The following is a 27,602-nucleotide window of genomic DNA, read 5'->3' as shown; positions in this document are numbered from 1 at the left end:
CTAACGCCTATAAATTTGCACTGAGGGAGGAGTCATTCAATTCAGTCTCCGACACCATACCTGTGGTTGTTGAGGCGTATGATTAGACAGAAAATGATGATTCTGAGTCAAAAATCAGCTTTTTCCTCCTTCCTCCAATGATGGCCTTTATCTTTACTTACAAAATGCCATTCTTTGGCTGGATACCTCTCCAGATGGGGTTGTCTTACCCCTCTGAGGCTCTAACATTGGAAGTATTCTTCATTGCCACAGTGGTGCAAAAAGCTGCAAAACCTCTGGCTCCGATTTGGTCCTTCGGGGAACCAATGTCTAATATGGTCTTCCATAGGCAGACATGCTGTATCTACTTTGTGGGCTTTCAGCATACCCATCGCTTTTCATTCATTGTTTCATGTGAATTTCTAAATTACTTCGTTTTTAGTGGTAAATTGCAGTAATTTGTCCCTCCTTTTCGGGTGTCGTTCCCTCCCATGGTGACTTGCCCTGTTACATGTCATTTTAGTTAGTTATGGTGCACTACTTTTTCCGATTGCCTTGGCTCATGCGTTTGGACCTTTGTGTTTTGGGGCTTTCTGAAACAAAAGCATGCAATTGATGTTTGCAACCACAAGCTTTTTTTTTGTTGAGAAATACACAGGTTGCTTTGATTGCCTTGACTCAGAAAAAACACGCTCCACTGACAGCATTATTTAGTTTTAAACACACACAGCATCCACACTTTTTTAAAAATTAACAATAAATACACGGTTATCTTGATTGCCTCGGTCCAACAAACCAAATCACTAATGCACAGATATTGCCGGTGAAACTCAAATTCCACGCACCCCAAAGGAGCCTACGATCAGCCCAGCTCTCCTCCACTGTGGTCCCCCGCAACAGAAAGACCAGATCGGGTGGCCGCTCCTTCTCCTTCCCGGCGGCCAGAGCCTGAAACGCCCTACCGCTCCACTTCAGACAGACATCATCACTCCCCATCTTCACGAGAAACCTCAAAACTTGGCTCTTCAACAGACCCCCACCTTGGTGGACTGGAACCTGCACCTCCACACCCCCCTAGAGCCATGAGACCCTTACGGGTGAGTAGTCACGCTTAAACACATGATTGACTGGTTGAACGTGCGGGAAAAGCTGATGCAGAGACCCCGATGCCACTGCCTAACGCCCAGGCATTGCAATCAGGGCTGTCTAAGCTGTAGGAGCAGCAACACCAGCAATACCAATCACCATGGCATGGTTCAACCCAGGATCTCGGTTTGGCGCTATAGCGACTGTAGCTCCAAAGGGAGACAAAAAGTGGCGAAACGCAGACTAAAACTCAGTTACGACACCAGCAATATCTGTGCACGCTTCGGTAAGAGACTAAACATCAAGACAGGTCATCTGCACCATATAACAATCACAACACTTCCACAGTAGGTGAGGCATTGGCATGAAACTATAAACCTCCCCGCCAGTCATGTAAGGAGAGTTTGAAGTCAGAGTAAGAATAGGGACATTAACAGGAAAAATCCAAACCATCTATTGATATTGATGCTCCCTCAGAATAGATGATCATAAAAATATACCACCAGTGGTACCAAAGACTCCAACATGCAACACTACTAATATAATAATTCATAGATGGCTGACATGTATGTGAAAATTGCAAAAAAGGCACACAAGCCGCTCGATTTGGTTACGAGAGACAGAGCCTTTTAAGACTTCCTTTAATTCAGTGCATCATTTCGGACCTGCCTTTTCCTTAAAGGTTTTCCCACTCTTCTGTAAGAAGACTGTACTGATAGTGTCAGGTAATTGGTCAGAAGTGTGCTGACGTTACCTATTGTGATTGGCCAAGTAACTTTCATTTCTGTGGTCACTCAAAGTGCATTTTACAGATTGGAATTTAATCGCCTTTAGGATTTTATGGCAGCATTTCTATTGTAGACAGGTGAAAATCTGTGGAAAATTGCACTGTGCATGAGCGCATGTGTAAATAGATAATGCTGCTCACGCATATACATATATTGTGTTTGTGTATACATGTGTGCACATACATAATACTGTACTTGCAATATAAATAGGTTATGGCATGAATACATGCAGAGTACATACCACTGTCTGCCCCTGTGATACCTCACTGACTACAGACCACAGCTGGACCACCACAGAACAATGGCCTTGGTCTGACAGAGGAGTGCGGATAAGGGAGTGGCCCTCTCAAAATCCTGTGTTTGCTTTTACAATCATGAAGTGTTAGTGAGTACCACCAGAACCTAGTGTGTAGCAATTGTATAGCTCTTCAATCCCTTGCGGGACAACACCCAGGATAATTTACTGCATGGTTAAACACTTTTAAGCTCCCAAAGGCCAGACCTATTGACTATGACTTGATTTTTGCTCGACACACAATTCTAAGACTGCATTCCAGATGAGGAGCATGTCAAGACATACACCCAAGATAGGCCTGAAAAATCGGAGTGACAGGTGAAACTGAGGCCAAAAGTTTAGACTCACCGCAAGAGACTAAAGCCGGCTATCCCTTGGATCGCATAGTGTTCATAGAAACTAAACCCTATGTAAAAGAAAATGCAAGGTTTTTCCCCAGTCATCCAAGATTATTAAATTAAACTGTGTTACGTTTTTTAGTTTGGCTCGTGTCTGCCAATTATAATTCTCTATTAACAAGGATTGGCCAGCTTCTCAAGGCTATTGCAGAAGCCAACCATGATTTTTCAAAATTGACAACTTTCACTCACTGAATAGAAAAGTACGCACCCCACAGCTCTACTAAACACACAACGTCATTGTCTGGCAGAAACAATTTTAACGTTTTACCCTCCTAGGACTTTGAAGGACTTAAAACATCATGGCCTTGATTGTGGCATTTAACCTTCTCGTGAGAATAACCGATTCTGCACTCACAGGTGCAGTAGACTCACTTCATGTTGAAATGTCAGGTATCTAATGTGGTCTGTGCATGGAGAAGGGCTCAACACTGAGCGAACCTTCAGGGGAAAGCTGAAGTAAGACCAGAGCAGCTCTATCAGCAGGATTTGAAGCTGTAATGGGGTTAGGACTTATGTTTAAGATAGTTTGTTCCAAAGCAGCAATTACATTAGCTAGCATATGGAATTAAATCAGAGATCCAGAGCGCCGGTGAGTGAGAAGGTGCATAGCCCCAACGTTTTATCCTCAAATGGCCGTGGATTTCAATCAGACGTTCTTGACTGTAAAGTAATAGTCGCAACAAAGGGATTTCCACTCAGAAATGGGAGTTAAAATGAACACACTCCATTTTATGAAATGACATTCAAAGAGTCATTGGGTCTACTTACTGGTGACTAGACATAGCCTGCCGCCACCTTGACCAATAAACCCTTTGAGTTGTTATGGCCGTTAGACTTTAGCAACTTCCAAACACACCTTTTATGAGTTTCAGCCACTCACCAGACAGTACAGGCATTCACCACATGTCTCAGTAAATGCTTTTTTCACGAAACACCCATAGCAACATGTCAACGCAGGTGCGTCCGCTTAGATCAGGAAATACCAAAAAAAGGGGATTGTCAAGAAGGTTGGCAAGAACATGAAGATTCCAGTTGAGAGTATACAGGCAATCTTTGGAGAAAAGAAAAATAGAACTGCATGGCATCAGTTAACAGAAATCAAAGAAACTAATGATTTAGAATTCTAAAGCCTACCCCTTTTCCAACTGCCATCATGTGACAGATTATAGTAACTCTTTACCCAGCCCTTACATACATGGACTATGGCCTCACAGTGAACACCCTGAAAACTCCCAGTTACTTTGTGCAGTATTATTGTTACCAGCTTGCACTTGGAGTTCAGCATTGCTACTCCTAGCCCGGCGGAGGATTAACATTAAGTATGGGTGGCCTGTCTTTACTAACAGACACCTGTGAAGTGTAACGTGTTTAGAAATAAGTTTATCCATTACAGAGGTTGAGTTAACTTATGGGTGATCCTGGAGTCAAGTAAATCAGCTGACATTCACCCTCTACCCTGGGTGACAAACATTTATAACTCAAAGCTCAGTAAATGTAAAGCTCCCAACCTTTCCAACACTTATTTTGGTGAATCACCTGAGCAAGCCAGAGCCTAAGGGGCCCAGATCCACAACGGTCCTTTAAGGGATTAAGGCCCACAGACACCTTCATCAGAATGCCCCACAGTAATGTCTCCACGAGATTTGAGCAATATCCTCATCATGTCCCCGAGCCACTTTCTGGAGGCACTTTTTTGTTCCATAAAGATTTAGGCTTGCGCTAGAACTTAACACTAACCACAAAAGACGTTGGGACCCTCGGGTGCCCCTTTAAATAATCAATGCCAACCAATATTCAATCCGCAGCGACGTCACTGCAGGGGAGGGCACATCCTGCCAAAAAGCACAGACCAAAAACAATTGGAGGGATGAGTTTCCTCCTGGGTCAGGTAAGCAAAACCAAAGTGCTATCCCCACCACTCTCACCATTTGTGGGATGTAACCCGGTCCATTTTTTCCACTGTGCAGTCACACTATTATTTTTGTAGGGTTTTTACAAATCAGTTTACAATTAATATGTGAATGACTTAAACCAATGTATAAAGAGGGGTGGCTAAAGCCCTTATAAATAAGCACAATACACATATAATTTGAGTAGATTCAAAAGGTCTTGGCTAACGCCACACCTACAAATGACCTTTTTGAAATATATATTTTCGTCAAAAAAAGTTTCTAATGAGGTTTCAATTATTAAAACATGGTCAGAGCACAAGAAAATAAAACATTCCTCAGTCAGCAATAAAAACCTCACTTTATCACATTAAATTCCAAGGCTGTAGGAGTGGGTGTATTTACTTAGTGTCGGCTAGACACATTAACAGCGCAGCTCGGTTTTGCCAAGGTTTTAAATAGGTTGAATTCTCCAAAGGAGAAGGCACCATCATGTCCTTCCACCTCCAAATAAATGTGAAACAAGAAGGCCATCTTAATTGCAGTGTACAAAACATCGAACTGACTCAGAAGAAACACATACGGCAGTTAATATGTACTAATGAGAAAGAGGGAAACATACGAGAAAAGGTAAGCCGAGGTTATCCAGATAAACAAAATTAGGACTATGAAATATTTTGACTCGTGATTGCAGATATCCAGCCTTCTTTAGCCATTGGTCTTTCGTTACGTCAGTCACATTTACCTTCCACCCACTACAGATTACAACAAGGGGCAGTGGGTCAGCCCACATTATCCTACATAGAGTCTTCGGCAAGGGTGGAAAGGTCCACTAAAAGTCATGTTATTGAACAAGTGATATTGTATGTTCGCGCAGTCAAAGCACTGTGATAAACATCTGCCAAGCCTCCTCGTGGGTTTTAAAGTGACTCATTGATGACTTGTATTTAGCATTATCTAAGATGTCACTTCTCTACCAAGTTCCTCTTTTCTGTTACCTCGAAGGTCTTTGCCGGGATTTGTGAGTACACTAGATTGTATTAGCACTGCCTTCAGCTATTACAGCAAGTCTAATTTGCCAGCTCCAAGAAAGCAGAAGCCCTTCTGTGGACATCATTAAAGCCGCAATGGTCAACATTTCCACAAACCGTTCAACGGCCTTCTTTCTAGGCCATCAACAGAAATGTCAAAATGCACTCTCACCATAATTCAATACAACATCTTATGGCGTTCGATCATAAATAATGGTCATCCAAAGCTATGTCATACTAGCAGCAAAGGATAAAAGAGACAGCAAGGTCAGAAGGAACAGAGCTTATACCATGCAAAACGCCTCAACACAACACAGATACGACCTCAAAACACCCCACTAACAGATTAGCAACAGCTTGTCAATTAAGTGGAAGTAACCGGATTCTACTGGGAAACACAATTCACATAAAAAAACACCTTACATCTTAACTTAAACTGACAGTGAAGAGGATTGGGTTAAACCAACAAAGTTACACGGCTAAATCTCAGGTCTCCAACAGGTGCTCAATTTTAGATTTTGAAGTTCAATGCTGAATAGTCCAGAGGTTTCAATAGGGTGTAAAATGGAAACACTACAAGAAAATAAAAATAACAGAAGCCACAAATTACAGAAAACAATCCACACACTACGAAAACAAGGACAAGATAACACTCAGGGCCACTGGAATTATGCAGCAAAGGAGGGCCAAATTTTGCAGAAGGGTTGGGTAAATTATGCGGCAAGAAAATGCAAACTATGTGGCATATGTGGCACATTTTGTGATGGTATTACTTTATTATTTTCCCATTTTAAAACTTGCTAGCACTGTGAGGGCATTGGTTGCGTCTCATTAGCATCAGTTTACCACCCAAATATAGCAATAAGTAACAGGAAGGTGACTAGTCATCCTTTGCAAAGGGCCTTCCACTGCGCGACAAAACGCATCGCTGTGTTTTAAGTACAGTTTGAATCAATTGAGCTAGAAACAATATTTTCCATTTATTGATTATGTGACATATGCGGCAAATCTAGAATTATGTGAAAAATCACCACACCTTCATAACTGCACAATTCTAGTGGCCTTGATAACACTCAAAGAAGTAGTTCACCATGTAACATTTAGTTAATGGAGGCAGTGCACAACCACCAACACTTAATCCAAAGGATTCCTAACTGTATCATATGAGAAAGCCAGTAACACTAGCATACATAAACATTAGCCCACAAAACGAACATAACTATACTGACAACCAAAAGCAGTGAAATACCAATAGGACAAGCCCACATAACCACACTATAGAACCTTTATGTCTGTAGGGAAGAGAATCGTGTGTAAAATGAACCGAATCATCAGTAACATCTGCATTTACATTAGTGACTCAATACAGCGTAAACATAGCATGTCAGAGGTCCAACGAAAACATGGCCTGCAGACAGTTCCTTCACAACACTGGTTGACTTAGTCCCTCATGGTTACAAAATCAATCAGAGAACAGAGTCTTGGACTTGGGAATAGGAGGGATAAAGGCGAATATAAACATTGAATAACTACCTTGAAATTAAATACTACCATAAACACAAGTATTTTAAAATATTCTCCTTAGTTGATACAAGTGGATACACATGGTCTTTTCATCACACCAATGCTCTTCTTAATACCAGGACATGATAGTTCATTCTACATACTCAATCTGATATTTCCCTTAGAACACAGGTCCAGAAATCCTAGTTACTAAACACATTAAACTATGGTTGGACAACCGGAGGCCATAAATAAATGCAAGTGCGACCAACTAGTGGATCCCTACCTGTACAGCAGATCATGCAATGGACTTATCACACAATGTCACAGTAATCCTCCTCATAATTCACCCCAGCCACTGCGAATACATTAAATCTCCTAGATATGTTACACTTTCGTTGCCCCTGCAACTATCTATTGCTCCTACTTGTGGACGGCAGTAAACTTAAACAAAGTTAAAAGATGCCTTTCAGAACATCTATTGTGTCATATATTTAAAACCAACATAAAACTAAGGCGTGGAGTTTGGGCTCGTAACAACCTCATAATAACCAAAAAGTGCTCGACAAAATTGCTCCACTTCAGAAAGAAGCGAAAAGAATGGGTATACACTCTTAACGAAGGTTAATGAAGGATGAAATGCCACCAAAAGTCGAGACCAATCAACCTCGAAAAATTTGCAAAATCGTTGAAGAATTGACCGCCAGGATTCCATGACACAAACATTTCTTGTGCCATTTCTGAGCACAGTCTTTGAATCAAACGTGACTAAAATCAAAGAGGCCAAAGACAACAAAGCAAACCCGGTCTCCCTTCCAGGATCCAGCTAGCTTAAATCTCCTACAGTCTAAATAATGTATCAGGATACATAGGAAATCAACAAAAAGGCAAACATATATTGACTGGTAGCGCCATTGCCAGTTTTGGGCTTCAAGGAATGCCAAATACACTCACTCTATACATTCCAAACATCCCCGAAGTTAAAACAAGAAGTGTGTATAATGTAACACAGATCACATACCGCACTACACTCCAAAACGTCCATCTGCACTGCAATCTACCCTGCGAGGAAACTGCCCATTCTCAGAACCAGTGCCAACTCCAGAGCTCAGACAGCCTTGATCTTAAAATCCCAGCCTTTAAGAAGTCATGGTCTCTTTAAGCAACCCTTCTCCGGAGCCCACACTCCTACCCTTTCCCTCCCAAGGGTCTGCATACCTCAAGCAACCAGGGCAATCACTTTATAGTACACCTTCAGAAGTACTAATGGTCTACTGTTCCAATGCTACTTCACTTTCTAAAAAAAGGGCTATGCCTGTGCTATAACTGTTCAAGAAAAAAAGGGTCAGACCCATTGAAGACGGCCGATACAGTGTAGCTTTACATCTATCAATTGCCCCACCCTAGTGGCTGTTTGCTAATACGAGCTCCTCAACCATGCATTTATGGGTTAGATGGATATCATAAAGCAGGACATCTCTTAAATCTGCATTTTCCTATATTCTGGCCTAGGCTTATACAAGCCCCCTGTCTTCATTCTTCTCCACATACTTCTTCACTACAGGTCCAGCTTGGACCACATCCAGATCAGCTATCTCCAGTAGTGTGAAGTTTGCTGACATCTTTTCAGCTTCCCTTTTGATGTATATTTGACCATTCATGATAGCTCTGATATATTATCAATGTGGCTTTCCTGAAGAAGACGCCTAGCCCACTGAAACGCGCATAGTTTTAATGAAGATCCAACATTGAATCAAAGCCACCACATTGTACCTCTTTACTTGTATATTTTTGGTTTTTTTCCTATTTGTACTGTTTAGTTAATTATTGTTTTGATACCTTTGTCTTCAGCAATACCATTGATATATTGAAACCTGATTCTATTTATGGACCATATTTATAGGGTATGCATTTTAGCCTGATGCTCTATGTATTGTAAAAACAATCTGTTAATGTTGTCTATTTTAATGTCATGCTACTGCATCAATTATGTTCATCCAAAATAGAAAAACAGAATAAATCTAGTTTATGAATAAAAAGATTTTTCAATGTGTCATGTTGTACACCGGTAGAATTTATTCGGCGTTTCACCACACCTCATTTAAATGTTTTCACTCGTGCTATTGATACCGATCTATTCATGGTCCTCACTACGCCTGGAAATGTATCGTCTTATCACTTAAACACATTAACATAAATTTTTTATTGAATCACGCACTCTACTGGAATGACATCTTGACTCATTAGATAGTCTTGTTAAAACGCGCTAGATTGTACCTCACTGGAACATTAAATTCACCTATTGTTTTTACAACGAGAAGTTGCCAAAAACTCATATGCCCTTGAATTGTCTAAATGCTATGTGTATTTTATTTTTTATTTTTCCCCCTATTTTTTTTTCACCTGGTCTTTATGCGTTTTGTTTATGTGATTTTAAATTCTTGAATTGGGCTTTAAGTTGATATTGCATTAAAAATAAAAAAAACAGGCCTGTCTTAAATGTCCTGAGGATGGTCCCACTTATCCCTGCACTGGGATAGAAACGCCGCAGACACCATATACGCTATATGTTTTTGACTGTATTTTATCTAAACATGTCACAATAGTGCATTCAAGTCTCATCGGTCTGCATGATTAGAATGTACGCAGACTTTTTTTCGCCTTGTCTGATACACTCTCCTGTATGTCATACTTGTCTATATGTTTGGTAGTTGGACACAGGTTGTGTCCCACTTGGATCTATATGGATAACTGACTACCTTAAACTATGATATATTAAATTCTGTCCGTCTGGACAAAGAATATAGAAACATTTGATCTATATTTATTTTTTCAAATTTTCATCCTTCGTTGTCTGGGACCACTGTCCTTTAAAAATGTTGTACAATTAGTCCTCTCCGAGCATGTGTAATAATAGTAACTCATACTAGAGGTTATTAGTTGCTTAGGGAATTTTTCTTGAACAATTGTATTTGCCCGGTCTTTGGAACAGTTATTAGTAGCAGGGGTCCTTGTATTTGCACCAAGCCAAATCTGTGCCAGGCTTCCTCTGCACAGCTATTTAAGTATTATTGTATACATGGATAAATATATAGTTTTAGGTTTCTGTTTTTTCATGGTTTACTCACCTACACTAATGTATTGTATTGTTTTCTTTCATGCCTATTTATATATCTGATGTCAACCTGTTATTTCATTTTTTTTCTACCACCTGTACCAGTATTGCATGTAGCTAAAGTTCTAGTTACATTCATTGTAGATTTGTTGAGCGATATTCTGTTGCATTATTTATCAACTGAATTTTTTGCATCATTCGCTCATGTAGACTGCTATTTGCAACACAGTCCTGTCTAAAGCACATTGCCATCCACTTGTCAACAGTCAACAGTCAACGTGAGTGGAAGGATATCTCATGCATAGCTTTTGATAAATTCCATCAAATCCAACAGATAAGATAGGGTCATGTGAATCTTTGGAGCACCAAGTACCACAGCAGTTAACCCTATCCTGATCATTCTACATTAGAGATCTAGGCCTTTAACTCTGAACATTCAATAGGACCAGTTAAAAGTAAAAATTAACGCAGACGGCGCCCATATACACCTTCGACTTCGAGTCAAACTAATGTTATAGATTTCTTGCAACTCATCTTTTGGTAGACGAGAAAGGATTATTTATCTGAATGGCCCAACATAGAAAATGTTGTCGATAGGAGGCAAAAAGGATGGAATACTTGTATTTTAGTGACCTTCCTCCTTTGGCGCAAGAAATACAGTCTTGGGTTTTCACAACATTTTCTATTCTGTGTGTTGACCATGCAAATAATTGGGAATGCGTGCATGCAAGGGTCTTTAGGCTGCCGGTAAAAAGTGTAACCTCAAAAATATTCCCGATTGCCCAGACAAATCCTTAACAACGCTCCAAATAAATAATTAAGTGGAAATGACCAGAGCAATGATTGTGGCACAACTGTAACCTTGGAATGTAGCCTACACTAGCTTTACCACAACCCCATCAGCTAGGAAACAGTAACATAGCTAGGCAGCAAGGCTGTCCCTCATCCAGAGTACACGCAAATGTTTTGAAATCAATCTAAAATCCTTTGGCTTTCGACTGAGGCGATTCAAACTGTATGCCACATGCATAAGGCACTTTGGCAAATGGGTCTAGGCTCCTCGCAGAAAGGAACCTCCTTTAGAAACCTCAAGCAATCTACTAGAAGAGATTGTAACGTCGAATATACAAGGGCATGAGTCACACTGTTAGTTGACCATATACAGCACATTTTCCCCCATTAGTGCCAACACTAACCAATCGCTTTGGCAGAATCCTTATATAGGTTAGAAACTTAGCTGACTAACCCCAAGTTGTACTCGACCCCTAATAATCGGTATCACCATATTATTGCCTCCGAGACCTTCGCACGTATGTACACAAAATTAACAACATTTAAGAAATTCATACCGTAGCAATTTTCTAAACACAGTCGGACATGCTCCACAATGCAATAGTATGCTCACTCGCATGGGTTAATATTCTGGCCCATAATGGTGTTTACATCTATTCTTGTTTGGCGCTCAATTGTTATGGATATCTCCCATGAATATCAATAAAGATACCTGCACATCCCTTCGTCAGCTGATGGCAAGAGCAGAAAGGCCACAAACTATTTACCTACTACTGTGGGGCTTGAGTAGGGTGGTGAGGAGGGGGACAAAAAGGTTTTCTGAGAAATGGATGGAGAACCCAAGATGAGATGACCCAATCACTTATCAGTGTTGCAAGATATCTTAGCTGGTCTACAGCTCTCTCCGACATGAATTCACTAACCCTGATCAAGAATAGAATACTCCCCCACAGTGATCTTACAAATGTTTATCTGAAGTAACTTACCCCTAGCTTGAGTACTAGAATATGTGCCAGTCAAGTTTTCTTAAATCATCCGAAAACTAGCTCCCCTCTAAAATTAAAAAAAGGAACACAGACAGCGTCCAAATACACCTTAGGCTTAGGGTCAAACTAATGTTATAGATTTCTTGCATCACATCTTTTGCTAGAAAGGATTATTTATCTAAATGGCACTACATAGAAAATGTTGTCGATAAGAGGCAAACAAGCATTTGCAATGCAATAGGTCTCGCATTAGGAAAGTGTGAGCTATTGGTATTGTAAATGACAATTTTTTTTAATATGTGTTGGCGTTGAAAATATATAAATTAATAGAATTGTTATTCACAAAACCAATAGCTTACACTTTCCTAATGCGAGTCCTGTTGGCTATGGCAATGCTTATTGGTAGCAAGCAAGGACAGTGCTGTTGTGGTGTTGAGTAATAATGTGGTTGGGGTGACTGATGTGGTGGTGCCTCCGAGTGATGTGGTGGTGCCCCCCAGTGATGAGGTGGTGCCCCCGAGTGATGAGGTGGTGCCCCCGAGTGATGATGTGGTGTGGTGCCCCTGAGTGATGTGGTGTGGTGCCCCTGAGTGATGTGGTGTGGTGCCCCTGAGTGATGTGGTGTGGTGCCCCTGAGTGATGTGGTGTGGTGCCCCTGAGTGATGTGGTGGTGTTCCCTGAGTGATGTGGTGGTGTTCCCTGAGTGATGTGGTGGTGGTGTGGTGTCCCTGATTGATGTGGTGTGGTGTCCCTGATTGATGTGGTGTGGTGTCCCTGAGTGATGTGGTGTGGTGCCCCTGAGTGATGTGGTGGTGCCCCCGAGTGATGTGGTGGTGTTCCCGAGTGATGTGGTGGTGCCCCCGAGTGATGTGGTGGTGCCCCCGAGTGATGTGGTGGTGCCCCCGAGTGATGTGGTGGTGCCCCCGAGTGATGTGGTGGTGCCCCCGAGTGATGTTGTAGTGCGCCCGAGTGATGTGGTGGTGTCCCAGAGTGATGTGGTGGTGTCCCAGAGTGATGTGGTGGTGTCCCAGAGTGATGTGGTGGTGTCCCAGAGTGATGTGGTGGTGTCCCAGAGTGATGTGGGGGTGTCCCAGAGTGATGTGGGGGTGTCCCAGAGTGATGTGGGGGTGTCCCAGAGTGATGTGGGGGTGTCCCAGAGTGATGTGGGGGTGTCCCAGAGTGATGTGGGGGTGTCCCAGAGTGATGTGGTGGTGTCCCAGAGTGATGTGGTGGTGTCCCAGAGTGATGTGGTGGTGTCCCAGAGTGATGTGGTGGTGTCCCAGAGTTATGTGGGGGTGTCCCAGAGTGATGTGGTGGTGTCCCAGAGTGATGTGGTGGTGTCCCGGAGTGATGTTGTGCAGCAGCACAGAGACTGAAGCTAAGAACACGCAGGGTTGAGTGCTATAAAGCGCGTTCAGTTTATCAAAGCACAGAATTATGGAGACAGGAAAAAGCAAGGGGAAACAGGAAAACACAGGGAGAGTGTATATTGATAGAGGCAGGGAGGGCTGGGGCTTGGGCTTGGACAGCAATCAAGTACGGGGTCGAGAAGGCACTGAATGGGAGAACATGGAAAATACCCAGGGCCAAGGAAGGAAGATGCAATCACACGGGAGAGCAGGCAGAGACCAGAGGGCAAGGAGTAGCAAGCAAAACAAGCTCTCGGCATTGCTGTGGCAGGGGAGCAGGGGAGCAGGAGCGCATTCCTTTGAAGTCTGATGCGAGGGAGCGGCAGCCTTTGAAGTCTGATGGGGGGGGAGCGGCAGCTTTTGAAATCTGATGCGAGGCACAGACGAATGGTGGTGTGTGACGCGGCTGGTGCTGTGCACGCGCATAGATCACAAGAACTGTGTCTAATCCGCCGTTTTGGTAGTGTTCTTTTCACCTTACTATAATCTCGCCGGAGCAATGCGCAAGTGCATTGGCTCAGGCGAGACTTAAAAAAGGAGGGAATTACTTATATTTCAGTGACCTTCCTCTTTGGTGCAAGAAATACAGTTGGGTTTTCAAAACATTTTTTATTCCGTGTGTTGACCATTTTCCCCCATTAGTGCCAACACTAACCTTAGACACACGCACTCTTGGTATCAAAAGTGTAGTTTTTCATAAACTGATACTTATGCAGAAAATCTGTTAGTATTTTGAAACTATTGAAGGTCATCTGCTCTGGCTGTCATGATTTCACCTCTGCACCTGCTTGTTATGGTATTTTACCTTCTGAGACGTGCGTTTGGCCGATTGTATTAAGGTACAAATGTGCACATCACATCACTTCAGGGAGTTCGATCCCTTAGCTGATGCCGGGGGAAGGGGTTCTCTCTGGCTCCAATTTTTTCTGGACTTCACAACTCGTTTCAATAAATACATTTTCAAGCGTACCCAGATCGTGAAGCTGGAGCTTTCGTCCATACTTCTACCAAGACCACCATCTTGGGAGACTGAGATCCTCAATATCAACAAAAACGCAATTTTCCTAAGAGCAGAATTGGCTTGAATACAGTGTAATTGTACTTAATTATACAGGCTATCAAATCACCCTACATGTTACTGCACTTTACAAAGTCGCTACCGTCCACTGTATAGACCAATAAACATCTGCCTGAGCATTAACTTGAACACTTTTTATTACCTAATCATCGCCATATGCCTCCAATAAACCAAATACATTTTAAAACTGCATGACACAGACATTATTTTCAATGGGTTTTATAAACCAGTCCTTATTTCTCCTCAAAAGTTACAGACAACAATTACGAACTCTTTTTCCCCCCCCCAAACAAGCTTTTTTCAGCAATTGGCTCTTCAGTTTCATAATTAAAAACTTTTCATACCACACTTTTGCTGATTTGAAGCACGGTAGAACACAGGTGTTATTTTCCAATTTTGATAACATTCAATTTACCTCGGAGGGAAGAGAGATGTGGTCTTTCTGGGTATCAAACTTGTGGCCTTCCACTACACTAGACGTCACAGAGATATCTGGAGGCACGATATCTTCTCAATCTACCCATCCGGACTCTGATCTCACCAGCCCTCAGGTGGTTATACTGACTTCCTATGGCCAGATGTGTCTCTTTAAAGCAATAGAGATCCCACATCGAGCAATCAATGGTACACAACCACACTTCCTTTCACACATCCTTTGCATCTACCACCCAACAGGGCAACTTTGTTCAAGGTTAGACCTACACTTTCACCCAATTTTGAACTGGTGAAAGCTTCTTCTCTGTTGGCGAAGACCCTATATGCTACTTCAACTAAATTGTGATCAATTAACGATAACCTTGACTTTCAGACAGCACTAAAGACATGGCACTACCCATGCGATAAGTAGCTTGAAAAGGAGTACCAAAAATATTATTTGTACTTGCATGAATCTACTACACTAAAATTTATTTGCAACACATCATGTTTAGAAGCAGCTATAAGTCTTCAACAACAAGTTTGGGGTCTTCGAACTGCACCTCTGCCAGCACCTTCATACAGGGCATTCTGCAGCAACCCTATATCAACCATGCACTCTAAAATGGTGCAAAAATGTGAAGCTATGTAAAACGCTTCTAGCTGCATCAAAGGCATGAAGAACTCTGTAAATACTACAATTCAATAAAGCCTACAAATCGCTCCATTCCATAAGCACATCTCAGGATGTTTCACCCATATACATGTACAGCTTCCCTTAGTATTTCAGCGTATGGCTACTCATCGTTCTCTTCTGTACTCCTTATTAAGGTATTTTAACTCCAAAATAGTCAACACAGAAAATTAAAAGACATCTATTTCAATTTACAGGATTCCCAACTTCCTATGAGCTCACTAACACCAGAAATACTCTTCAGAAAAGCATTTCCTTAAATAACAAGTATCGTAATGAATCTACCAATAGTGGCATCTTATCACTCCTTCCAGCATTCATCGTGGCTCAATCATCAGTTTTCATTTTACAGTCACGTATTTTATATAAGGTATTGCATCGAAGGTAGAGAGGTCTCACAAGTTATTTATTTTAGTGGCGACAAACATGTTGTTAGCAGGTCATGAACAGTAGTTGAGTATGTTAGGCCCTCATAGCAAACACACTGTTTCTGCTTCTTGCACCCACTGCATTGCTAGAAGAAATCTGTGAGTAATCGCTCAAAATGTGAGGGGTCCCAGCAATGTGAACTACAAATAAATGTTATGGTCCACATTAGTTGCAAGAGCTAAACCACCCGTTTTGCTCCTACAGGGGAAAAGAGTAATGCCATCTTGGAATGGTTTATTTACTCTGTTAATGTCGACATATTCATATTTTTCCACATACCAATACTTAGCAACTTGACTTTAAGTAAACATAACTGTGGCATTCTTGTACATAAGTAGCACGACATAGCACTTTTGCATTGACAGGCAGAGAAATATACCCAGAAACATCCCACAATGAAAATACCTAGTGGCAGCTTCAGAAAACATATTTGTGCAATAAGAAATACCAGATAGCCTGTAGCTTTTTAAATAAAAAACTCAGCGTTTTGAACTAGAGATGCGCTCATGCGATTAAAAGCCAACCAAACATCTCCAAGAACAACTAAAAATGGAAAACATGTTTGCAAAAATTTAAATATTGAATAAGTGTAGTGACCAGTTTAAAAACATGTGTTTTAGAATTCAATAACTGATTTACTTCACTAATATTTTACTGTAATTTCTGTTTGGGGTTACCACCCAAATTACACAGATTAAAAAAATGAATTAAGATTTACATTTTGTTTCCACTATAAAAAAAAAAGTACTTACGGCTGGCACAGTTTGACCAGATCCTGGTCAGTGGTGTTTGGAGGAAGCCCTCGGATGTACAGGTTGGTTTTGCTTAACTGGTCCCATCCTGAGCTGCTACTGCTGCTACTACTGTTGTTGTTACCGGTGGTACTGGGGCTAGGTGGCGTCATCGGATGGGCTGGGAGAATAGACTGCTGTAAAGAATAGGGCAGTGGTTACGTTGTGCTCTTATTGCTTGTGTAGTTCAACATACTATGTACGATGCGCGATTCTGAAACTAATACAGTGCGCTTCTCAAACAATTGGTCCAATACTATTGGCTACAGACAAGTTCATTGGACCTATGCGGCACCTGACGACCAAACATTATGGCTGGGTTGACTGTACTATAGAAAGGAAAGTCAGATTATGCAGCAACTATCTTTCTATTAAACAACATCCAGTGCTTAACAAATGTATTGGGGAACATTAAGAAGTCATCAAAAGGCGATGCAGCGAGTCTGTGAGAGTTTTAAAAGTTGGCCTGCCCTGCCTAATTAATGTTGCTGTGAGATTGGATGCTGAAATAGTTGCTAGTTCAACTTGAGATAACTGGAAATGTAATAAAAACCACGATTCAGAAAGTAAGTAACCTCATTCACAAAATGTTAGTACTAAAAAAACTGTTTGCATAACAGTTGGCGGCTGAGAAGGTTGGATCAACAGCTCGTGAGAACTTTGAGGGACAAGAGGAGCTTTACAAAGGTCAGCTTTTAATTCTTCAGGAATACGTGCCTACACAAGAAAAGGATTTATCCAAGTGCAAGACTTCCTTCTGAAGACGTCCGCAGTTAACAGAATGAGACCCTCTAGTGTTCTATCATTACTGTGGAGAGAGCAGCCTTTCTGTAGTTGAAACAGTAAAATGAAAATACAACTTCCACAAGCACTCAAGAACAGGCCTCAAGTCGCACATCCTTTGCAGTGGCACAGTCAGCCATCATATTCAGGACGACCTAAAACTTACAGTGGGCAGGAACAGAATGGCTGCTCTATCACTTCTGGACTGAACAGCTGCACTTGCAATGTTCAAAAAATGGATTGCTTCTCATCTCACAGGCAGAGTGTTGTTTGCCTAACAACTTTCACGTCAGCTCTCCACACTCACACTGTGGCGAGTCTTGAGGGCTCTTTCTTTGTCCACTATCTAACGAACTCGGTTACCAGACCTGGTTAAATCATTCAACCTCACCCATTACATCTATGCAGATGAAATGGAAAACATTCTAAACATGGATGGCCCAGATGATCTCTACAGCTCAAAGCCTGCCTAATGCCTGCGCCATAAATTCACGGAGGAGTAACCACCTAAAGCTCAACACAAAGCTGAAGACAGAAATCATGACCTAGGGCAATGGTTAAAAATGCCAGCATACTGTCATATGGGCCAAGGAACTTGAGCCCCTCCTACAACATTGAAAAGTCAGAAACCAAGCAGTAACCATGGCTTCTTAAGTTATCTTGACACCACAACAACGTGACAAAGAGCGCCTACTACAAAATTAAGGTGCATCGTCCAATACCTTAAACACGAACAAAAATTACAACCAATCCCAATACTAATCTCCAAGTTGGACAATGCTAACAGCCTATACCATGGCGCACCCAGATTCACCATACATAAAATACACTAATCTAAAATCCTGCAGCAGGACTAGTTCTCCACGTCACCCAATACAAAGCATAACTCACGTCCTACAATCAGTCCACAGGTTACCTATAGTTAGAGAGGCAATGTGCAAGGAACTCTGCTTAGTCCACACAACCTCCCAAGGAACTGGACTATTATAACTAAAAATGTAAGACAAGCAATACAAACAAAACAGGACACTGACTGCTCCAGGCTTACACAAAAATCATACCACCTTGCCATAAGGAATCCAAAGGAGGCACTAATATGTGAGCACAGGCTAACAAGCCCAGGAACTCACTACCAACCAACATTCATATAATTCAGGAGCGCAAATACTTAGGAAGACAACACTATGGCTATTTCTAAGATAACTACATCATCCCACAACCCTGGGACAGAGCCTGGAAGGATAATTGAACTTTCAAATAAAATGTACAATTTAAAGCCCACATATATGAAACAATCCAAACAGCACATTACTCTATATGTTCAAATAAGCTGAGAATAGCTGGCGTACTAACGATTAGCCTGAGTAGTATATAGTAATGTCAAGAACCCTCCTGACCCACACTTCATACAGAACCCTTCTGACCCACACTCCACATAGAACTCTTCTGACCCACACAAACACTAATACCATAGAATTGTTACGTATTCCTCTTACATTCACATAACACATATCTGCTACAATCTTGTACATCAACTAATACTGTACCAGCCCATAAACCAGCCATCACCAAAGGAACTGGCATCGAATAACTGAAGAGGTAAGTCCTATACAGCTGGCAAATTGGAGAACTTTAATATACTCTATCACTGCAGGTTCCCAGTAGCAACACACTATGACCATTTCTTTACATCTGACAATGACATTCAGCGTTGGGATGATAGTAATAAAGCCCATCCCAGCAGATGATAGTAATAAAGCCCATCCCAACAGATCACACCACCACCTCTCTCGTCAACTATGCATACTCAGGAGCAAAAACAAAAAAAAAAAAATCTCAAAATGAACAACTCAGTGCGGTAACAAGCAACGGTTAGAACTATGATCATAAGAAACACCATAAAGGGACCTGCAGGGCAGCCTAAAGCTGATAGTTTACTGAAAACCATAAATTGTGCACCTTTCTCTCACACCTCTTAATCCACCACACTGCTTAGCGCTGCATTCCACAAAAAAAAAACGCACCTCGGTGATCTTCACGCACAACATGGAAACATTTCCCACATATGAACCAAAAAAAATAAAATACACACAAAGGCACACGCTTCCAACCACACCCAAATCATGGCATAGTTTACTGCCCATGTAGGCAAGAGCTACAGTGCTCAACATAGGAGGATTGGGAGGAGCCACGCTAGAAACCAAGATGGCTGCGTAGGCTCCCGGCTCCGCCGACCTCGGCCTCCCGCCGGAATATCCTGCCAATTATCCTGTCTTTGCGCCCCGCCACAATGTGTATGAACCTGCCGTGAGATTAATGGCGCTATCCCGAGATCTCTACTTGCTCGGCTGACGAAGATATGTCGAGTGGAAGTTTGCGGCCTAGATCTGCCCAGAAGCCGGGGTCTCGAGTACTGGCCCATCCGGGTTTCAGTTTAACAACATCGGCTGTAGTGGAGTAATTGGGTCCGGTCTACCGTTGTGGACAAAGAACATTTTTCTTTCGGTTTTTCAAATTGATGAGACGACGGCGGGCTGCCTCTGTGAAGGTCGGAGGAGGGGTGACAGCCTAACGCTAGCAGTTGTGGACAGGGGCCCTGCCCGGTGACCCGGTAACTGGCCCGCTGGTGTTCGCTGGATTTGGTTCTCTGCCTGCGGTGGCAGCCTCAGGATACCATCAAAAAAATACATAAGTCTCCCTCTGCACTCAACCGTTTCCTATCCACCCGTTCCCCTCTGGGAGATCAAGCCGTGGGGGGAAGCTACCATGATCGATACCGATCGAAGTGTGGCTGAACAGACCGCGAGTGGCCCGTCGCTGCGAACGGTGTTGGCGGCCATTGAGTCACTTCAGGTGTACGTTGAGGACCGCATTCAGGCGACGATGGAGCGCCTGGTTGAGATGCTACGAATTGGACAGGACCCTACTCCACTACAAGACACAGCGACAACCGAGACACCCAATATGGCCACTCTGATGAAGGAAGTAGACCCCCCATTGTGTGAGGTATCGGAGCCTTTGACCAGTGTTTTGGAAGACGAACACAAGTTCAATGCCACCAATGGATTGTTAAACCTACGATTGTTGCAGACCATGGAAGGACTAATTGATATTCCCACTCCAGAAAATTCTGATGAGAACTGTTATCGGAATGACACTGCGTCACTTGCCCATGTATCGGAGCCGCTAAGATGGCGGGCAAATCAACACTGGGAGTTCGTAACGGGGAATGGAGTCTCTGGACCTGACTATGTTCACGGCACTTTCGTTCTACTATTTTGTTTTGCATTGAGTTCTATTATAGTTTCTTCGCACTCGGGCTGTCTTGTGGAAGAGGTGGTTTATCAGGTGGGAACTCTATTGTGTCTGATCGGAAGGGGCAAGGATGAGATCGAGAGACTGGGTTTGACATAAGTATCGATGGGCACAGGATTTGCTAAACTAATGCTATAGTACGGCTGGGCGGTGTTTGAAGACTCCCTTGTTAAGACACATATTTGTTGTCCGATTGATTTCTTGACTTCAACTTGGGGGTCCTTGGTTCTGGTGGGGGTGGGGGGGCGACCAGGAGCCTGTACGACTATGCCCTCCTCCACTTCTCTTCTTTACTTCGGTAGATTTCTTCTTTTAGTACCTAGTTAGTTGGAGCGACAGGCACACTGCTACTGGGGGTTAGACGATAGCCGTTTGCAGAGGTGCAGGGTGGGGGGATGGGTTTATTGTTTTCTTTCTGTTATCGCCCATATGGTTTTCTCCTTTTTCAATTTTTTCCTCAGTCTTTCCTTTACTCTTAATATTGCCGATATATCCGGACGTTGATCCTTAACTTCTAGTACCTGGTTGCCATTATTCTCCTGCTGTTTTGATTTTATGGGTGGGAAGGTTTTGAGGATTCGCAACTGAACTGTTAACCGGTTATACTGATGCAATTTTATTTTGTGCTTAAGCGTGCGAGCCTCTCGAATATTTTTGCTGTTCCACGACTATCCTGTTTTTGTACCAATTCACCCTGTCATTATTGGATGCAAGTATGGCACCAGATAGGTCTGTTTATTTTTTTGCTTTAAACAATAAAAAGATTTACAAAAGAAAAAAATAGTGGCCCAGTTTAGATCGCCACTGCTTTCATTGGTGGTAAGTAGTTTAAAGGGCAGCAATGCCAGATTTTCTTGGTTTCGCTGACACTGGGGAACTGTAGGCTGCCTGGAAGGTGCGAGAGGGGCTGGTAAAGAAGTGTAGGATATTCCAGTCAGAAGGAAAAAGAACTGAGCATAAATGTGTTTCTAAAGAACAGGTGCATCTCATACAATGTGCAATGGTTTCTATAAAGAAAGCAATATACACCGAACAAGATGGAACATGGAAAATCTATGTTTAATTAGCTGCAAGTAACTCTAGGCAAACTGCTAAATTTCCACTTGCACATTAAAAACAAACACATCTGCAAGACCATGTAAGCGTGCAAGCTAAAAAAATACCTCAATTGAACAGATTGTTTGTAGAACTGTAAACCTACTTCAGAGCAGTGCCGCATTTTAGGTACAAAATATGCAAAAACAGGTCTAATTAAGTCTGCACTGGAATTAAGTGCTTGCATCTGCTGAAGGAAAATAATTGGTCAATATTGAAAATAATCCAATTCAAAAAATAGTCTATAAACCCATGTGATCAGAAAAATACGTCGGAAGGAAAGTGGATCAGTAATGTGAAGCATTACTACTAAATAGCATAGGGATGGATATCTATTTGTGTGAAAGCAAAGAACTGTAGAATAATATTGGTGGAGGTTAAAAGGTCAGGTGAATGAATGCCAAGCCAGACCTAAAAATCTATGTAGGTTAATGACTTCTCTCCTCCCATCTGTGCTGCTTCTAGACAACATAAATTATCTAGAGATCTAACGATAATAGTGTTCCAATGTCATGTGTGTACCCTTGAAAGTTCAATCTTAGGCAGTTGGATAAATAAAATGATCACAGCTGTGTGGAGGCCATGCACTTTTTTTTAAAGCACAAAAACATCTGGCCAATCAAAACATGTACTCCTAGATCCCAAAATATGGGCGGAGCCAAATCCCCTCTCTAGTGATGCTCACCTAATTGTCTGGTGACAGCTGCACTCTCAAGCGAGACCGTAAAAATTGAAAATTTGCATTGATTGATGCTCTTGTTGCCAAATGGCAAGAAAACATTTGTTTGAACTCTGGAAGAAGAAAATAATATATGAGCACCAAACGCTTGTAAATTACAGCATATAACTCACATGAATGTAAATAGCATTTTCTTTTACTTTTTTCATGTTGCTGAGAAAAGTCAAAATGCATTGATTATGTTTGAAAGGAAGATAATTTGATAGTAAACATTTAGCTATTATATCCAAATATTTAGGCACTGTTGTTTGGTCCCCGTCTTTCATTTATCAAATCAATGTAGTTAGAAGCGTAGCCTTCACTTGCTTCAATGAACTTGTCCTATTTGGTGCCATGTAAGGAGGTGATATATTATGGCAGTATTCTCATTATCTTCAGGGCCATTGGAATTAACGGGCAGGGGAGGGCATTTTATGCAGCAGGGTGGACTAAATTATGCTGCAAGAAACGGCAAATCACACGGCACATTTTGTGATTGTATTACTACATTATATTGTCTTTACTACATTTGGCAAAGCTCTTTGAGCATAGGGTGTGCCTCACTGATACCAGTTTAACGCATAAATGTAGCAATAAGGAACAGAAAGGTGACCTCCCGCTGCGCTGCACCGCAACGCGTGTCATTGCGTTTTAGCAACTTTTGAACCAAAGGAGTTAGAAATTAATTTTGCTAAAATCTGCAGATTATTATTTATGTAACCAATGTGGCAAATCCGTCAATATGCCAAAAAAGCTGCAGCATCACATAATCCCAGTGGTCCTTATCATATCACAGATATTATGACATCCTCTGGGATTATGATAGGGGTCACATTAGCTCAAAGTTTGGATTTTAGAATGACTCTGGTGCATTGCCAGGCTGAAGAGGTCACACGGACAGGAGCTGTGACTTCTTCAGCCTAACAAAGTCAGCTCAGTGAGCCAGGGGGATGCACATTTAGTGAATATCTAGCTCCTACTCTGCCTGACTTAAAAATAACGAGTGTCCTTCCTTTGTTGAGCCTTTCAGACGTTCTTTATAGTGTCCAAAAGATGAGGTTTGCTGGCCCCTCTGCCCATTAGGACGGGCTGCGGCTCCCTCGCACTACCAAAAGCGCGTAAACGCCAAATGACAGTGTGTTGTAGAAATGCCAAGACATGGTAGAATCAAGCATATGAGGTTATAGAATTTCAGAACTACACATGTAGGATTGTAATAAAAAGGTAAAAGAAGGAATGGGCATGCACAGAGCATTGCATTGTTGCTTAGAGGTAATTTCTACAACAATAGTGATGATTGACAAGGCATGCAGAATGAAGTTCCCATCATCCTTTAGAAGTGATTTTTCCAAGGAGATGCCATTGATCTATTATGCGGACACCGATCTTTCCCTCTACCTCAAATCTACAGATTACCCGTTTACTGCTTCCACACACTCTGTCCATTTGTTTCCCAGTCTCTCCATATATGCCAGTTTGTGTGCAGTCTCACCGCACTAAACATGCATGTAGCTGTATGCATTTGTCTCTGTAGATCAGCCTCACTATGCTGGTGTATGGACATGGGCAATTGGCTACTCCTGGCATTTCCTAACAGACTACCACTGCTAACTCATTGTTATGTTACAATTCCTTGCACTCATTGCCCTCACCCTTGATTTATAGGTCCTACCTTCTACTCAGTCCTCCGCTCTCCTCGTTCCTCCTCTCGCTCCCTCCTTCACAGCTCTCTCTCACACATCGAGTGCTGTGGACTGGCCTTGAAGCAGCACAACGTGTTACAGAAACGTGTGTGTTGCCTGCAAGCATAAATGCAATAATGCCTGAATGTCAGCGTATCTAGAGACTGTTGGTGTGTTGGTCTGGGTGCAGGCATATTTGCAGGTTATGTTGTGGGTCATCTACACAGTGTATGTGGACCACATATATATGTGTGCGTGTCTGCACGTACCATGTAAAGATCAAACCTATTGGTTGTGTCAATGCATGTGTGCGCGATTTAAAGGCGAGTTTAAACCCAGACACCATTGCTTAGTGGTGATACTCTGGCTGGTGCTGCCAATAGCCAGTTCTACAAATGCTAACCTTCATTTTGCTTCCATCCAAGCTATTAGGTCGAAACACTCTGAACTATTATAGTAACACTGCTTCCAATGCTTCATTCTCAACTCTACTTTCTTCCACTTCTGGCCAGCTAATGCGTGTGCAGCTAAGTGAGAGAAACACAGATTCTGGGCCCTCCTTAGTGGGAGGACAATTATCTTAACTTTTTTGTCAACTATATCAGTGACACAGCGTTCTAAGTAGATGCAGTTGCATATACAGTGTGTGTGTGTGTGTGTGTCTGTGCTTGCCTACAGTCGTTTGGAGGATGTGTCCCTTCAGTGTAATAGATCTTAAGATGTAGCAGATGCTCCAATGCAGAATGCTGCATTCGGAGTTCTTCAGGAGGTCACGCATTTGTGACACACAGCTTTGTGGAAGTTAAAACTTACTGTTGTGGGAGCTGCGCGATGGTGGTATTATGCAGCTAGTTCCCTTGTGGTTAGGAATAATTGGGGGAGGAGATCTAGATTGATGAAATTGGAAGAATGTGTGTGCTATTGACAGCAATATAGTGCCAGTCAGTTGGCCTTGCCACTGCATTGGTTCAAATTCTTCCAGCAATGTGCAGGGGCAGCTCCTCCGCCACATGGCCTCACTGCTCTCAGAGCTTGAAAAAAAATGATAATAACATACTTATCATTTTATGTTTTGCAGGTTTGTGGCTCGATTAGGGCGCGGCTAGTGCCAAAAAGGGAGGAGCGGCTTGCACACTCCTAAGTGTGGCCAACTGCTTGGCCGGCCGTCTTGGCCCAGCCAGCCAGTCATGCGTACTTTGCATGTTCCCCACCAGGCTGCATTACCCAGCCTGGTGGGGAACATGCCCAGGCCCCCAGTCATCGTATGAGCGCCGATCCACGGCACTCAGATCAATCACAATGCTGCATTGCATATATATCTCACAACAGACAGATATAAAAGACATGGCAAATAATAACAAACAACGCTTACAGTAGTAACACGAGTGGAGAACAAAACAAATCACTGCCTACAAATTACGATCCAAGGAACACAGGTTTATTCTAGTGTTGGTTAAAATCTGGTGTCACAGAATCAGTGGGAATGAAAAGTTGTTCTATTGTTGACGAGCAGAAGCTCTCCATCTCCGAAAAAGGAGACCGGTGGGGACTAAGAACATAAGCCATCAATTCAAGCTCAACCCACAATGCACAAAGAATAATAATCAAAAAGTTTGCCATTGAATGAAGAAGGCAACACCATTTTGTTGCTTGTAGTCATTTAATATTAGTTTGCACACAAACACCTGCTAAGTAGCAACACAATTTACTTGTGGGGTCAAGGGAGCTTACATATAGCACAAAATGTAGTTCAGGAAAAGGTAAGTTGGACATGTTTCTGCTAACAAGCTGCTATTCAAGTCTTCCTCCAAAGGTTTTTCAAACACAGAAGTATGACAATGGGTGTTATGGAGAGTATAGCTGCACAAATGTGGTCTCGTCCACTGAGAAGAAAGAAATGTACGCAGGCAGGCAGGGACAAAAACTGCTTATATTTAAAAAACAAATAGTGAACTACCATGGGGACATTTTTGTGTGGGTCTACTTAACTTTCACCTTATAGCATGCAATGTCTAGGATTACTGAGTAGTCTCGGAACAGATAAATCCCAGAGGAAAGTAGAAATGTACAAAATGATTTATTTCCACTTTCTGAAACTATATCTTGCAGCTGTTCGAAGAAATTCAAGATGAATATAATATGTTCTATTGCGCAGTCGAAGGGAGACATTGTTATCAGACTATAAAGTGTATGACATTCACTTGGCACACAATATTAGTAATATCCAGGGTATCTGCAATTGCTCCTGGTTAGAAAGTGCATTTCTAACCCTTATATAAAAACTAGCAATAATCTCCTCAGTGCTGCTCCATTTATTTCTCTCCGACACTTCACAAGTGCGTTCAGTGTATCAACTCAAGAAATGTGCTGAATAAACGGAGTTAATGGTGTGACTAAGTAACAGCGTGAACAGTCTCCAGATAGAACTTTCAACACCAGTATTATCTCTTACAAGACAGGTACTTTATAATAAACGAAATGCACATTTTACTGATTTTAGGCAACCAAATAAGTGAGTGTGAATTACAACAATCTGGTTCGCAGGTAATATCAAACAAACATTTCGTTTTTAGCATCCGGCTCCAGGTAGCACCAGCGTCCTGCAAGAGCCAGGCAGCGCAAATCTGTCAGCCACAGTTGCAACTTTAGCAGTCCGGGCAGGGGCTTCACACCAGAGTCTCGACGTCTCATTTATGGCACTCTCCAGGTATACACCCGTTACAACGCATCTTTTACTCCGCACTACCATTACAACGCGACTTTTACTCCGCATACCATTACAACGCATTGCGCTGGGGGGCGCTCTAGGATAGGGAATAAGTATAATTTACTATCCAACACCTTCCCTAGGGTCCACGGGGACTGGAGTTAGAATAGTAAATTATACTTACAACTATCCAGCACCCCAAAGCGCTATGCGTTGTAATGGTATGCGTTGTAAAAGTCGCGTTGTAACGGTATGCGGAGTAAAAGTATGCGGAGTGACATGGTACATCCCACTCTCCAAGCCAGGTCCCACTAGGAACTCTGCAGAGCTTTTTACAAGCCAGATGAGCTGACTTTGCCAAGGTTTAGTGTTTTTGTTTACCTCCTTGTTCTCCCTCGCACCCACTATCACTGATGTTAATAGGGAACATATTGAACTTCTGAAGACACGCCCTAGAAAAGGAACAGTTCTTTATGCACACCTGTACCTGTGGTGGTGGTCGGTCCAATGTTTACTCAGAGCTAGGCCACATATTGGAATTTACTGTAGACAAGTGTAACTTATGTTTAAGTAAAGATCAGCCCGAAACAAAGGGCAGAAAACTGTCCTCTGAAGACCATCT

At 42.2% G+C, this 27,602-nt stretch overlaps 1 protein-coding gene across 16 annotated transcripts in view; it reads right to left on the bottom strand.

Annotated features, from left to right (window-relative positions):
* The window catches only part of RBMS1 (RNA binding motif single stranded interacting protein 1), a 690,694-nt gene that overhangs the window by 217,534 nt on the left and 445,558 nt on the right, over positions 1 to 27,602 (bottom strand). For 10 of the 16 annotated variants that reach the window (XR_015308444.1, XR_015308445.1, XM_086956624.1 and 7 more), the window contains exon 2: positions 16,642 to 16,817. Coding sequence is in view for 14 of the 16 variants with exons in the window: in XM_086956624.1 (XP_086812750.1) it covers positions 16,642 to 16,817 (176 nt within the window). In the remaining 2 variants the exon portion in view is untranslated. The remainder of the gene's footprint in view (positions 1 to 16,641; positions 16,818 to 27,602) is intronic. The other 6 variants (XM_086956626.1, XM_086956622.1, XM_086956633.1 and 3 more) reach the window with 1 other exon arrangement.

The sequence above is a fragment of the Lissotriton vulgaris genome, chromosome 2_1 (assembly GCF_964263255.1).
Source record: "Lissotriton vulgaris chromosome 2_1, aLisVul1.2, whole genome shotgun sequence".
NCBI lineage: Eukaryota > Metazoa > Chordata > Amphibia > Caudata > Salamandridae > Lissotriton > Lissotriton vulgaris.
Note: the sequence above shows the minus strand (reverse complement) of the source record. Positions and strands in the feature narration are given on the sequence as shown.